Source organism: Hylaeus volcanicus, chromosome 8, assembly GCF_026283585.1.
Source record: "Hylaeus volcanicus isolate JK05 chromosome 8, UHH_iyHylVolc1.0_haploid, whole genome shotgun sequence".
In the NCBI taxonomy this organism is placed as follows: Eukaryota; Metazoa; Arthropoda; class Insecta; order Hymenoptera; family Colletidae; genus Hylaeus; species Hylaeus volcanicus.
In genome coordinates this window covers 13,149,713-13,166,184 of record NC_071983.1, presented here as the reverse complement: position 1 = coordinate 13,166,184, position 16,472 = coordinate 13,149,713, and the positions used below count along the sequence as shown (strand labels likewise).

The following is a 16,472-nucleotide window of genomic DNA, read 5'->3' as shown; positions in this document are numbered from 1 at the left end:
TAGTTAACATGAAGTTACAGAAGAATTTAGACTATCAATCAATTATTTTTTTATGTACATGTGTAATATCGCCGATTTTTGCAATTAATGATTGCACGGAATCTTCTTTCTTAAAATTTAATTGAAACGGATAAATGTTTTCCTAGCAGCTTGTATACTAGTTGGAAAATTATTTGTGTATTTAATGAACTACTTAGAAGAAATTTATTTTTGTAATATTGCGTTTTAAATATTGCGCGCTTTACACGTTTCACCAGTGTCTCTTTTTTCTCTTTTATGTACTAACCGTTCAAAAGTGATGAATCTAGACATCTGGAAAAAATCTTTACTAAAGATCTTACATCACTCTTAGAGAATTCTGAAGGAGTACTCGTCTGAATGTAAGACAATAGATAAAATGGATTGTGACTTTTCTTACACTAAAGCTTATGGGTATACTTAGCCATGTGAACATTCTGTATCCGTGATAAAGATATAGCAGAGCCTTATTTAGAACATTCTTGTAGGAGCTTCTAACTTCATAGCCAAAATCTGACTTAATGAGATGTACTTTATTAATTATTTAGTAAGCTTTCTTATTAAGGCAATTTTATTTGATAAAGCTACAATTAATGACACTAGCATAGATACATTTTAGACTGGGCGACATTGAGAGTCATCGGTTTAATTTCCTTAGCCAAGCCCGCCAAGCCTAATCTGAAAGTACGGGGATACGAACATCAAAGGTTCCCGACAAGAGTTTCGCCTCTATTAAACTACTCTGTGGTTGCATTATGCTGGCGGCCATTTTGTTGGAAACACGCGCGCGCGACTTGGCCGCAAACAAAAAATAGTCCCGGCGCTAGTGTGTGTCGCGAGTTCATAGAATTTTTCTACCGTGATAAACTTTTAGGTTGGCTTTGCGACGCAATTAGCGTGTAATAACGTTCGATCAAGTTTCGTGTCGAGTGATACTCGTGCCGATAGTGGTCAAAAGGCGTCGCTGTCAAAGAAACGTGCGAACGCGTTTGATTGGTCGAAACAAAAAAATCCGCGAAGACGTTGTCCGCATGAAATGGCACATGATGCGGCAGAAATACGATAGTGCGAGCAACGATTGTCCCATGTTCTATCGCGACATTGTTCCCAACGAAATGTACAACTTTCGTGACATTTGAATCGTGATTGTCCACGATGCATACGATCGTAATAAGTCAGAGTAAGCACATCGACGTTACTATAATGCATGACGCACAGGACACATTCATGCACACGTAGACGCACACTTGAAAGTGGTAGAGGTCACTAGCCTTACGCACCACGGGGTCGTGTTCTCATTTTACCTCGGTACCGTGAAAACTTCTACCAAGCATATTACATTATTATTTCGATCGTATTGTTTTCGTGACCGTTACCTATAATGAGAAAATAATACTACTCTTTGAGATCGAAAGAAGAAAAGAGAGAGAAAGAAAGAGGAGACAACAGAGTTGATTGACACGTCCCTGTGGCTTTATAAACTCTTGCAGTGCGTAGTATTTTATGTACGTTGGGTTCAATTTTTTCGTTTCGACGTTGTTTATAGTTGTTTAAACTTGGCATACGATATTATTGTTTCGTTTCTACGGTACGTCGCTTCACTGTCGCACTCGAATTGTCAAAGGCAAATAAGTGAGGTTATGAACGTGTGTCGGCCAATAATGTTAAACTTTGATGGTGTCATTGAGTAACTTGCGAGTCGAACAAATATCACGGTTTATTCGAAAGTACATTCGATATCGTTCTACAAAGTGCATCCGTCGTTTTATAGTGAGAACGTACAGTCGAAGGTAATTCGAAATATGTAAAACGCAATTCTCTTAACCTTTTTGTCATATATTAGCATTAATTGATAAAGCACAATAAAGAGAGTATATGAATGTACTGCGATTTTCTTAGCATAAACTCTGACATTTTAAATTCAATTTTTCAATTTATTGTCCATACAAATCTCGTGAATTTGAATTTCTGCAAATAGAAATGGTGACACAGATGTTGAGACATCATTTATGCAGAAAGTTATTTCATTAAAAGCTATTGACCGATTGTAATACGATAATGCGAATAGTTGATTGGAAATTGTCTAACGGTGTGAATTTTTACATAATTTTGATTGTCAACTGACAGCGAAGTGTGTAAATTTGCACGAAATTTGTATTAACGAGAAAGATATATGGTGTATTTGCAATATATAGTGAAATATCGTTCTTACACGTTCGTATAAAAGTATTTTCTAGAATGTAAAATAATTCTAACCTTAAAGTGATAGATAAATCTTTTACCGACTTAGGTCGCCTTTACCGACCGTCTGTCGATAATAATGGTGTATTATGTGGAAATTGTTTGAAATGTTATTTATAACAATATTCATAATACTAATATACTAAATTTTGTTTGCAGGGTAAGAATGAAGAATACAAATGAATAATGTATTATTTCAAGAAGAGGAACTTTTGATTTAGACTTGTGAAGTATGTTGAAACATACTCGTATGGTAACATGATAATATTAGGTTCAGAATATTTAGAAGAATCTTCAATTTGGAAAATGTTCATGCATGTTAACATATTACAAACGTGTCTCTGAGGTAAACCAACATAACAATGGCAGAAAGTAAAATAGAAAATAATGATTTTAAGAAAACATTGGACATTAAAGAAACATTAAATGATACAACTACATCCACAAATGAAATGGAAGATGTAGAGAAGCAAGTGGTAGATATTTCTAATGAAAATACATCGGAAGAAAATGATTCCTGTGAAAAAGACTTTAAGATAATCGATGCTATTAATGTGAAAGAGCAGAAGAAGGACACACATCTTGAAGATTCAAAGGAAATTGAGAAAAATTCACCTGAAAATGAAAAATATTCTGAAATTTTCTCTGAAGAAACAGTAACATCAAACTCAAAACAGAGGGAAGTTGCAGACAAATCAGAGAAACCTAAACAACTTGATGATGCAGTTGCAAAGGCTGAAGATGCACATGTTGCGAGTTGTATTCCACAAGAGGAACAGACGCTGAATGAACTATTGAAAGCGGTGCACGATAATCAAAGTTCAATTAGTGTTCGTGAATCTGACACAGAGTCCAAAGATTTGAAAAAAGATGGTAACAGCAGTGATGAAGAAACTAAGGAAAATGTGGATGAAAAATCAAAAAAGGAGAGTATGGTGAAGGAGATTGTTAGCATTGAAACAAATGTCCCTGTGGAAGATGAAGTTAAAAGAATGAGATGTGGTTCAGAAACAATGAATTCTGTAGAGATAATAGAACATATGGAAGTTGGAATAGTAGGGCCACCCACAACTGTTAGCGAACTCATTAATGAAGAACTAAGGGCAGAATCTGCCTTATCGACTGATCACAAAGTTCAAGATCACGTAGCAGAATGGGTTCAAAATTCTGCTAAAGCTGAAAAATTAGTTGCAGAAGAAGAAGACGAAGAAGAGGAAACTCCTATTCATGAAGTTGTAAATGAGAAGAAAAATATGAGGGAGAAGAGGACGAGGAAGAAGAAAAGTAACGATATTCTTGCCTTACCAACTAGGAAATCTCAAAGAATTGTTAGTAACATCATCAAAAGGAGCATTAAGTGGTAAGTACTGTTTCATAACTTTTTATACAAACTTTCACTTAAATTTGTGTTTAAGTACTTTTCATCACTTAATGCTATAGCAAAGAATTTTGCACATTTAGTTGTGGCTACATTATAAATTTTAAATACAAAATTATACATGTTGAGACAATTTAATATTTAACCAAATATACCGCTTAGAAAATGATATGCTTAAATGAATATGATAGCAATCTATGATGTAAAAATAAATATATGTGAATATTCACCATTATAGAAACATTACAATTGATATTTTAAAGTATAAACTTATAGTGAATGGGAAACAATATTCAATCACTTCAGCTTGAAGCTAGTACTATTCATCATCATCGTTACTACCACTTAGATAGTTGAAATAAGAATAAGATAAGACAAGAATGAACTTTCTAAAGAAATAATGGGTATAATTTTGAATCTATAAAGTAAATGAGCAATCTTTATTCTCCCATGTATTACATACATACAAAAATACAAAATTTGTCACAGAGGCATGAATTTTTTCATTTGGAAGAATAACATTGGTGACTCATATGTTACCAATTGGAAGTCGAAACGCGCTGGCATGCCATATATGCATCTGTGACATCAGGACAAGTTTTGTGCCTATCTGTGTACATGAAGTATCTCCTCAACTGTCACTCAGTTATTACAAATATGCCCTACATAAAATTATAGAAATATGTTTAAATGTGCATACAAATGGTCTCTTACAACTTTTGTTCATTTTCTTCGTACTTTTCTCATTTTATATTTATATCTTTGTATTGTGTGACTTAAGAAACATAACCAACAAAATTTCAATTTTTATATTTCTCCATGTATCTTCGCCAGAATATTATCTTGGTGAGTTTCTCCCAGTGAAAATGAATTCAAACACGACTTTATTTTTTAGACTTTTAATAAATAATATATATTTGAATAATTCATATTTGGATGATGTTCGATTAGTCAAGTACTTAAATAATATTCGAACGTTCAAGTACTTGAATAATCTTCAAATAGTTAAGTACTTGTAATATTCAAACGTTCGAGTACTCAAATAATATCTAAATAGTCAAATACTTGAATAAAATTCTAACAGGCGAGCGGTCAAATAATTATGTTCTCCACATCTCGAGCATCAATTCGAACGATATTTCGGTTCGAGAATTTTTCAATTCACGATATTATTTCGCACGAGCTTCGAGGATCTAGGGAAACGCGTATATACGTGTCTGTTTCGAAACGAATGCATGTATCGAAGAGTTGGGACACCTTGCGGAGAGAATCGTCTTTGTAACGAGGTTGCGGTCGTTCCCTAGCACGTTCTCCGCCTGGAGAACGGCCGCTCACTCGGCAACGACAAATTCGATCGGGCGAAAAGTACATACATCCACATAAGCGTCGGGTCTCTGCTTCTTTTCTTTCTTTTTTTTTTCCTCTCATCTTCAATCGCCGATCCTATCCAAGATTGGCGTTATCGGCCGATAAAGTCGGGGATAAGAGGAGCACTGACGAGCGCGCAAACGCGCTCTAACAACGTGGAATCAGGGAAGTGGGAGAGGAAGGAAAAAACGGGGAGAGAAATATTGACCGTAGAACGATAAGCAACGCAGTAGTGTCGATAACAGGATGACTATTTCTGCCGTCTCCTTTCCTTTTCGTTTACCTTGTTACCACGGAACAGAAGTAAACGTCCTCGCCTTTGCTTTGCCCTCTTCTTTTTCGACGTTCACGATTATTTCTACGATTTCTTTTTCCTTTGACAAATACGTACGTGGCCGCGGTTTATCTGCACGGTAATACCGATCGGTCTTCGCGCGTATGGTATCGTTACGGCGAGAAATAACAAAAAGAGCGTCAATCGAGTTTGGTCGTTAACCCCTTGGGCGCTTGGAATTGCACTTCTTCGAATTGATTGCTTACTCGGAAATCTTGTGCCCGAACATAAGTCGTCTCTTCGTGTTTCGCTTATGCATGCACCTCTTTTAGTCACTGTACATGTATATATGTATACCGAAGAACTAATCTTTTTAATGAAAAGTGGTATTCACTTTTGATTAGTAGGATTGCTTGAATCGTTATTTCTTGAATACGCATAGTTTACTGTACGTATATATATGATTTTAAAATGCCTATGAATTTTCTCATATAGAGAATATTTTCAAAATGGTCTCGATATTTTTACATCACATTTTGCTATTTACAGTTCTATAATTTGATTATATTAAAGTTATAAATTCCTTCTGAAATTTGAAAACTCCCCGAACAGTACTTTATTATTTTCTTTCTGTACGTGTACTTAATCGTTTGTATCAACAAAAGTAGGAATTCACAAAAGCTTTTATAATTCCTGGTCGAAGTTTAGTTTGACTCACGACCGGAAACTTCCTGGAAGCTTCTCAGTCGTTCGGAAGACAAATTCTGCTTGCACAAAAGGTTCCACGGCCTCGTGGACGCGTTGAACGGCCATTGAGAGGTTCCATGGCGCAAGAGTACTCTTCTTTCATAAATAGAAGAGCAGTTTATACAGTCCTTTCATTCGCGGAGTTTAAATATTTGCTAAACAAACTTTGAAATTATATCTGTTATTTAAAAACCACTCACATTTTATTGTAACATTTTTATACATTAATTTGTATATGAAATTATATGTTACTCGGGTTGGTAGGTTTAGTATCGAACTATTGGGTTGATTCATAAAAAACTTTCATTTTTAAACTTACAATTTATTTTCAAATATATTATTAAATAACAAATTTTAATTAATTATGTAATCGTTATCGTTCCTTATCACTTGTTCCCCATTTAAAAGGCAAATTAAAAATTGTTACGTGTAGAGGGTTCTTGGCAGCATGGTAATATGTTACCTGCAACGAAAGTTATTTATGAATCTATGCGATAGATTGATTTAGAAGAAAAAAAAACAATTTGAAGATGAACAGCTACGTCAGGTCATAGAGACTAGTTTTCTTCGGAGAATGTGACTTGGATCGTATCGATCGGACGCATAGTTTTCTCAGAAGCTGTTAACCAGGTTGAAAAATGTTTAGAGATAAATACGTTTACAGTTTCAGTAGCCTTCGATCGGGCTGTTAACACGGTTTCACACTCAAGGCTGTAACTCTAGTAATTTTGATCATTTCTTTTGACACGAGATTCTTGAAATGCGTATCTTCCGAAAAAGCTAACAAAAAATCAATTTAACCGTTTGACTGCGGCGAAGCTCTCTCGCGCTTCGATATGTACGAGGAACATACACGTACACAAGAAAATTCTTCAGCACTCAAACGGTTAAAAAGAAAATTTTAGTGTCGTGCTTCCTTATAGTAACAGAAGCCTTCGATCGAGCGCTCAACATCTTCTACAAAAATTTAACTCAGAAAGTTTGATTTTTCCCCATTGAATTTTAGTGTCGTAACCCCTCGATACCAGACCACTAAGTGGCAGGAACTCGAGGGATGACACACCGTAGTTTGTCTTGGTAGACCCCGGTAATTATAATATTTAAAGTTCGCGTAAGCGGCTGTCGAAAGAACGCCGGCATCCGAGGTCTGGTCCCAGGCCAAGGCTGGTCTCACCCCGCGGCCCGGATGAAAGTGGAGCGGTCTGCGAGAGCGGGAGGGGCGTTAATCCCTGCGAACGGTACCATAGAAACGGTACCGGTGGGGTCGTTACGTGTGCCTGCAGACCAACGTCGAGCAACCACTCTGAAGAGCTTGCCCGGTACCAGATACACGCCATCGATGTGCGTGGTTGCGTGCGTGCGTGCGTGCGTGCGTTCGTTGGAGCAAGGAACCTACGATATAATCCAGCCCAAGGCCCCCCTAAGAAAAGGGGAAGGTCTTCTTTGTCCCTCGGTCCCTCGGGCGAAGGACCGTAGCCAGATGTCGGGCTGACGATCCTTGCGACTGCGTCGACACTCGCTCATGCTTCCTTATTCGTGTATGCGTACCCCTGACGACGACGCGTAGGCGGACGCACGCGTACGCCTGCGAGCGTCGCGTCGTTGCACGCTCACGGGTATTGCGTATCCTTCGTGGGTATTTTTGGTGACCCGTGCATACACTTGGTCCCTGCATCGTGAATTCGAGCTCGACTTGTTTCCTTGAGATGGAGAAAGCGTTGCTGTTGAACTATGTTTGGGTTTGAGGGGTTAGTCGCAGTCAGGAAGAGGAAAAACGACATTTCTTTGTGATTTTTTTTAGTTATTAAATAATAATTTGCATAAGTAACAATTAAGTATATCATAAAGCGTGTTTTAAAGAACTAAAAAACATTTTTTGTTTTAAGAAACGTTTAATTTATATCGTCATAAAACATAAACCTATTTAAAAACATAGGTTTGCGGTGAGCAAGATTTCTCTGCACTGGTTTACCTGGAAACAAAGACAAAGGTAGATTTCGAAAATAGATTAGTCCAGCGGGTCCCTGAACGAAGGATATTGGAAAAAATTCATTTAAAACAAGATGGCGTACATTTGAAGTTGATCTTCAATTTTTTCACTAAAATTAAGCGATTCAATACAGGATAAAAAAAGAAATATACAAGAAAATAAAAAATCCTTCTAACAGGGACTCGTTAGTCTAATATATTTTCTAAATCTACTTTTAGTTTTGTTTTCAGGTGCACCAGTTTGAAGAAATCTTGCTCACCGCAAACCAAGTGGCCACCAACCTTTTTTTAAAACAAAAATTCTTTTATAGTTCTTTAAGACATACTTTGTAATATATTTACATTTCATTCAGAAAAATTATTATTTAATACCTTAAAAAAAACACACAAGAAACTGTCCGTTTCCATTTTCCTGACTGCGACTAACCCCTTAACAGAGCTTGGAGATTGGAGATGGTTACTTTGATGCTGTGTGTATTGGAATGATCGTTAACACTTTATCTATCGGCCCATTTAGAAATAGGATATGTTTTAAGAAAGGATTTGTAAAAATTAGTATATGTTATTCTGAGCTGATATTAATTTCTGCATACTGGTTACTGGTTACTAAATGTACCAAAGGCATAGCGCACCACTATGAAGCGTATTCATAAATTGTTTCTCAAACTGAGCATTGTCAGTAGACAACTAACAGTAGAATTAATAGGTTCCTGTAGATAGTTACAAAAACCTATAAATAGGCCCTTGGTAGATAAGGTGTTAATAGGGAAATATTTTTCTTTCTTTGTTATCCTTCTTCTGTCTTCGTCGTATTATAGTGGGCGCATCGATATGTTGATATGTTTATTTTGAAGAAAACTTCAAGAACACATGCATTTTAAAAAAATTTGCCCTAGCAGAAATTTATTTTACATAACCACTAACAAAATTTGCTAGACTTACGATGTTCACTCATAGGGGACATCCGAGTGCAAAGGATTAATAGCCTACCTCTCCAAGATTTATTTCTCGAATTCATGGTTATTTCGAGCATCTATTAAAAAACGTTCCCAATTAGACTTTGAGATCAAAAGCCACCCTTATCAATACCCTTTCTTCAAAACTAAAAAGGTTCCTTATAACCAATGATATTCAATGAAGCAACGCATACGATTCATTACTCCTCCGCACTCTTCTGTCGAGTAAGACTCAACAATGATGCACCAAACTCAAAAAATCTAAACCGCAAAGGATTAAGCTATATGTTCACCCATGACAAAAATATATCTCCATTTTTCGATCGGAACAAAGCACGAGTACTTTCGTAATTCAACCCTATACTTGTACCTTCTTTACGAGATAATGCTGAAATATATCTTTTTCTCAAAAATAAACACGGATCTCCCAAGTGTTTCCAAAGAGATAGCTATGCGATCAGAGTTGTTTGTGCGCGCCAGTTCCTGTTTATAAGCCCATCCTAGATATTTTAGGCGCGTCCTGGTGGTACCAGCACGATGGTTGAGAGCAATCCGCGTTTAGGGTCTCTGTTGTCTGTTCGAGTGTACCTAGCTAACCTCGAGGTCCCTTCTTCGACGGTATAACGGCCGTTTCCTGGAAGTTCGTAGGTATCTGGGTCCGTAGTTCGCCGGTTCAAGCAGGTTTCCTGCACGGCCTTGAAGGTTTTGGTACCTGAGGCCATGGAAATGCTTTGTTTATTGGAGGGATAAGACGTTCCCCGCGGTCAGCTCGGCGGGATTTCAAAGCTTCGTGTTTCGAAGGCCTCGGCACATTCTGAATGCAACTTCGTTGTATTTTTCTCGCTAGAGGTACTCGCAATAACTCTAATTGCATTGATCGGTTCGAATGGTCCTCTTGCTCGTGTACGCGTGAATTTTCTGACAAAGGGTTCGCAGCAAATTATTTGTAACGATTGGCCCGCGCTTTAACATTAATTCCCGTACCAAAGGCAAAGCAGCTTTTACGATCTCTCGAACAAATTTAATTTTCTCGAAAACAATGATACGCATTGGGTGACTCTGATGCTTGATGGAGTACGCCCGAGTCAAAATTATTTGTAGGCAATGGATATTTGACAAAATTGTGGCGAGATTGTAGTTTATGCATCAGGTGTAGAAATTTATTCTGTTCCTCTGTGTTCAATTTATATGTATTTATAACTCTGTGTCTTCTAAGTCTTCACCCTGATCTCTGTTACAATGTATCGATACACGTGACGCAAGTCTCAACCTGACGGCCATTGCAAAGCATCTATACGAACTTTTGTAGCCGTCGAATTTTACTTATTGTTATTCTTATGCAATTATTGTAATTATCGAATACACTTGTAATTTTTGCTCGGTATTTTACACCATTTATTTTCTCTTTAAAGTTGCGTCTAAAAAGAAAATCGAACACCTACTTTCTCTTAATAATAACCCATCCACAAATGAAGTTTCAGAACTAAACCTTTTCCATACCCTTTCCAAGAAAATAGACTGAAATCGAGATCAGGGTAAAGACTCGGAGGACTTAGATTTATAAATATAGATCGAACACAGAGCAAATAAAGATGCGAATAAGGCTAGACAATTTGTTTTCTAATTTGTTTCCAAACGTTGTATTGAGAATAATTCCCGTGCGCCACGGTAACAATATAAATTCTCTTTCGCGTCGGTGTCCCAGCTAGCAGGTAGGCGATCGTAAACCGCTCGAACCACTTCGTACGTTGCAATATAATACTCCGAAGAAAACGTGGAACCCAGAACGGTACCGAAAGTACCGTTTTCTCAATTACAATTAAAGTCCTTTCTGATCCCCGGGTCGGGATCGAAATTGGAAGGAACGTCCACCCCGGCCCGACTGACCTCGCTTTCGACCTGTACGGATGTGGAAAGGTCAAAGTCGGCTCCCGTAGGCCGCAAAATACGTGGATTCGTTGGAATCCCCCGCTTCCATCGTTTCAATTTGTTCGGATACGTAGAACTCGTTTAATGTATCCAATCCAGGGACCAATAGCATTTTTGTATATTGTGGTAATTAATTCTAGATACATATGAAATGTATGAACGCTCTTTAAATAGATACAAACTTTTAGGTGCTATATATGTAGACAAGATCTTGATAACTAATCTGTAGATAGATATTTTATGAGGACACTACGTAGATATGAGCTTTTTTGACATATTGTATATAGGTTGGAATCTTGTGGATACCCTGTATATAGATAGAAACTAAACGGATACATTTTATGCGGAGATGGGCAAAACTCTAGGCTTCTTCTTTTGAACATTTTCCAAAGAAGGAAACGAGACAAACGAATCGACAAACTTCAGATTTATTCGAAGCCTAGGGTTTTGCCCATCACTGATTTTATGTAGACAGGAATTTTATGATCACTCTGTATTAGAAACTTTACGGGTACCTTGTATAAAGATATCAAGTTTCTCAACACTGTGGAGGACTTATAGGATATCCTATATATACGTAGAGACTTGATGATCACCTTCTATGTAAGTAGGAACTGGATGAACACCCTGTATATAGTGACATTACGGGGACTGTGTATATAGATAGGTATTTTATGGGCAACCTGTACATGGGTGGGAACTTTATGGCCACCCTGTATGTTCATGCTGATAGTCCTAGGAATAGTATCGCATCAATACTATCGGTATCCAGGACCTGTCGCAGAGTAGGTTAGTGTGGTTGAAATTGCTCGAGAAAGTAGGAATGCCGAAGTTATTTCTGAAAGTAGGTACGTTAAAGGTGCCGTTATTTCTGAAAATAAAAATGTTAAAGTTGAAATTTCTAAATGTAGGTTTCCGAAAGATATTACAGTAGAAGTTATGAAATTTCTAAGGGATCGAAGTGTTATTCAATTATGTATGTAATTCAATTTATCTCTACAAATAGGACTATTAAACCTGAACTATTTCTGAAACTACGAATATTAAAGTTGAAGTTATCTCTGAAAGTAGAAATGTCGACGTTAAAGCTACTTCTAAAAACAGGAATGTTACAATTGTAGTTATTTCAGAAAGTGAGATTGTCCAAAAAAAGAAAAAAAAGAAAAAGTGAAATAGTAATTGGTACAAATACAAATGTTTTAAGACCTTGTTTCTCAGCCGAAACTAATGCAACAAATTTTATTTAATCCTTGTGATATTTCCGATGCTGTATCTGGTCGATGGGTCAATGGTTACATCATCGTAAGCCATCGTATAACCTGCGGGTCATAGGATACCGACCACTGATCCAGCAGATCCTGCCTTAACCGTGACACTATTAATCATTTGACCAATCTGTTCAAACTAATCATGTTCCACTAAACTATCGAGTAATGGGAGACTTCGACCAATTAATAGCGTCACGTTCACGGCGAGATCTGCTAAATAAGCCTCGTCGACGAGTGTGACTAATATATCCTAAATGAAGAGTAATACATTCCATACTTATTTCAATGAAAATTTTGTTAAATACTAGAATACTCTAAGCGTATAAATCTTCAACTTTCACATTTCTACTTTCAGATGTATCTTCGATTTTAATATTCTTATTTTCAGAAATACTTTAACCTTAAAATGTAAGTGATCTCTAGGTCCCTCCTGATCTCTGAAATGCTCTGCCATAACCTCTTCTCTATTTCAACATCGAATTGCTCCCAGTATCCATAGACAATCGAGATAATAGTATCACTTCCATCTAGTCTATGCCACCGAATCCACCTAAAAGAATAATTCAAGACACCAGACCACGATGTCTTCCTACCAAAAAAATAAATCATTCGTGCAGAGCATTCCCCGAGGGATCTCCTGGTTCCATAAAGATCCCCACAAGCCAGAACGGCGATGCAGGTAATTCCAAGGGTCGAAAGTTAAACGCAACGGATCCAATAAGGCGGAGTAAAGTCTCTCACGAATAATTATCATAGATTATTCGTCCACGGAGTGTCTCCTGCGCCGGTATCCTTGTTTCGATATCTGGTGGCGGGTATAAATAAAATATCAGCGATCGAAGCCACGCAATCACGGTATCATATCCTTGCGGGTCTCTCCTCGTGCTCGGTCAGATAGAGATCAAGAACAAAGACAGGGGTCATCATTACCATAAGTACAACTGGCAGCTTCGTGCGATTCCACTTGGAGGAAGTAAGAAACGAAAACCAGAAATTTAACTGACTTCCAAAAAAAAAAAAGCGCTGAAAGGAATTAAATAATTTTGTTTAATTCTGTAATGGTCAAATTGTATAGAAAAATTGCAAATACGATATTATACTTCGATTAGATTATTAATGTAGTGATTAAAAAAAAAATATATATATATATATAGACATATCGAATTGAGTAACCTTCTCCTTTTTCGAAGTCGGTTAAAAATGCTGATTTAATGCATTCATGATACAAGCTAATATAATAAATACGTGCTAAGGTATGTACATTTAAGCAAAATGAAAGAACAATATTATTATATTAATTGTATGTAGATCGTATCCAACTTACATTATGTATATTTCTTCGAATGTCTTTTATATTACTTCGCATCATAAATGTATAAAATTCGTAGTGTATTAATACAATTTAAAAAAAAAAAAGCGATATCTCAAAGAGTACCGTGGAAAATGAATTGAAAAACATTGGATATATTTTTCTCTGTAGACAAAAATATCTTGAAAAATACTTACCATTTAACCTCCTGATGTGCTTTCCACCCTTACGTCAATTGTTTTCCGAAAAAAAATTGTTGAATATAGTTGTTCACGGGTCTAAGCTTCCTCCCTTAGGTTCAGTCGTTACGAAGTTATCCATAAACATAACCAAAGCATACATGGGGGTCGGAGTTGGTAACCTCCTCCTTTTTTCGAAGTCGTTTAAAAAGAAACGTATTGTTTAGTCGACTCTGTGGCTCGGATAGGTAGCCCGCGAGAAGGTGACGTTTTCATTGGTCTTTGATCTTTGGTATCCTGGTAACGCCAGGGCATGACGTCATCCGGTGATCCAAGCCCCGGGTCGGTTACTATCCGTTCCCATCGTGCAATACCACCACCCTCAGGCGTGCCTGCCAGCCCCTGTGTACGTGTGTCTCACCACCGCGGCCATCTCCCTCCTGGATATCCCCCTTCGCGAATCCGCCCTTCAAACGAGCTCTGACCCCTCTCGCGCTCTCGCGTTTGTAGCAATAACGAGAGGAAGGAAGAACGCGCCGCGAGACGCGTTTTGGGCTCCATCGTGCAAAGCGAACGGTCTTCCCTTTCAACCCCTTCTGATTCCACGGTGAAAAAGACGCGTCTAGCCCCGTGGGTTGTATTCGATGCATCTCGACGAACCAATCGATCAGCGATCCGAAAATTGCCGAGGAACTATCCGTTTGATTCGCTCGGCTGCAGGTGGAGCTTCGACTCCTTCGACTTTGACGAGTCGGAGGGGGATGCAAGGTTGAGGCTTTCAATTATCGATGAATGTTGCGTTTGATATTGCGATTAGTGGCGTCGATGATCCGTAGGAGTGGAAGTTTTTAAAGGTGGCGGGTAGGGGATGGTGTTTAGCGTGCACAGGGGTACGTCGTTAACACTGAAACTACCAAAGTCAATAAATAGATAGATAGATATAGTTTTTATTCCAGCTTTTAAGCCACGAAATGGACTTGGATTACAATCCACTAAACCATTTACACCCTCACTCATACCACCGTACTCAATATCTTACATACTAAACTTAAAATTAATAATCCTTAATCTAAATACATCGAAGCCTTAAACTACCCTTAACGTTAACTTTGGTCTCTTTTTATTTTAATTTTTAGTGCCCGCTCCTCTCCTTTCTCTTCTCAATTTTCCTTACCCACCCTGTTACCCTCTCGTCTTCCCTACCAAAGTCAATATATTTACCTATTATAAGTATTACAATAATTGTCCCTGAAAATTGGAGTGAAAACATTGTCAATAATTGAGTGGCTATAGAAAGAAATTTGAAGTAGAGACCAACTTGGTAGTTTTAGGATTAATACGGGAAGTTGATCACCGGTGGCCAATTGTAATAATATAGATGGACTGAACAGTACGAAAGAAATTTTTATAAACATCCTTCCCAAAGTACCATTAAAGTATCTTCAATGCTTAAGCACCTGGCAACGCTAGGCTTAACAAAAATTCTATAGTACAAATAAAAAATAAAAAGAAATGACACAGTACAGCGGGACTAACCTTTAAATAGTCCTTCGCTTATAATTATGGTAGGAAGGCTGAAGTAGATGGAGGAGCTTTATAATCTGCACCTTTAACGAATCTTATTCTCTCTGCTAGTTCAGAGCCTTGCCTTGATGTTGATGGATGTTGAATAGTAGATCTACTTCCGATTAAACGAGTCAGAGGTTTTGGTAGGTGGTAGCGCTTTTTTAATTCTTTGCACTCCAAGCAATTTTAGGTCGTACATCGATAGTCAACTTGAAGCAGTTCTTTCTCGTAGACTCTCGAGTTAAAATTTCGTTAACTAAACATAACCATACATAAGTTAACATTAAAGCTACCCATATTTCATTGGTACCCATTTCTACCGTGATCGATCAAATGACTGATCTTAAAGACACTTCTTTCAATTGGGTGCAAAGATACTTCACGTGATGCTAAACTCAATAACACATGAAACAGTTGCACATCAATTTTATAGATATATATAGTCGTGGTAGGTTTAGTGTTAACACAGTTTAATGGAAATATTAGTTATTTTATTACTTGTAGCAGGATGCTTCTAAATATCTGCTCGATACACCTGGACTTAGGAATGCAAAGGGTTAAAACAAGACTACAACGATGTTTACTTCATCAACTGTCGTTTCCTTTCCCTTGCAACTGTGCCAAACGAACATTCTGTACATTCTAAGTACAACGATCGAAACTAATTCGACTCGTTAAACTACATGTCCCATTCGAATCACTCGAAATGAAACATGAAAAATGGCTTCGACTCGAATTCGTGAGTTACACTTGGTTAGCACAATTTCGTTCCTACTACCACAGATGCAGGTTAGGATCGAGGCGTTCCTATTGATAGAATGATATTGATGACGCACATTCTGTAGCGATGGGACTGATACGATTAGGTATCTCTGACATTCAATTTGATATGAAAGAATTTAAAAGGCAATGTCGAAAGATATCGAAATCTCGGGTATCACTTTTGATCTGATTCGAGCTCTTCAAGTTCGTGGTCCTATATAATTTCATTTAAAATCGAGTCTTTTGCATTGCGAATAGGTTTAAACTTGATTGGGCTCACTTGGTAGACGTAATTCTCATTATCCTTTTTATTGGTTTATCTAAGATATTCCAAATTTTAGGAGAAATGTAATTTTCTGTGGTTTAAAGGATTAGCGTGAGAACTATGGACCACATTTAGAAATTTAATATGAGAAATTTGCTCGCTCGAGGTCGCTTGGTAGTAATTTTTATTCTTTTTATTGATCCAAGGTATTCCAAATTTGAGG

General features: G+C 37.4%; 1 protein-coding gene across 5 annotated transcripts in view; it reads left to right on the top strand.

Moving 5' to 3' along the window:
- The first annotated feature begins 802 nt into the window (after positions 1-802).
- The window catches only part of LOC128880678 (titin homolog), a 60,263-nt gene continuing 44,593 nt past the window's right edge, over positions 803-16,472 (top strand). The window contains exons 1-2 of one of the 5 annotated variants that reach the window (XM_054131009.1): positions 803-1,808; positions 2,419-3,619. In XM_054131009.1, coding sequence (XP_053986984.1) covers positions 2,622-3,619 — 998 coding nt within the window. In that variant the 5' untranslated portion in view covers positions 803-1,808; positions 2,419-2,621. The remainder of the gene's footprint in view (positions 1,809-2,418; positions 3,620-16,472) is intronic. The other 4 variants (XM_054131008.1, XM_054131007.1, XM_054131006.1 and 1 more) reach the window with 4 other exon arrangements.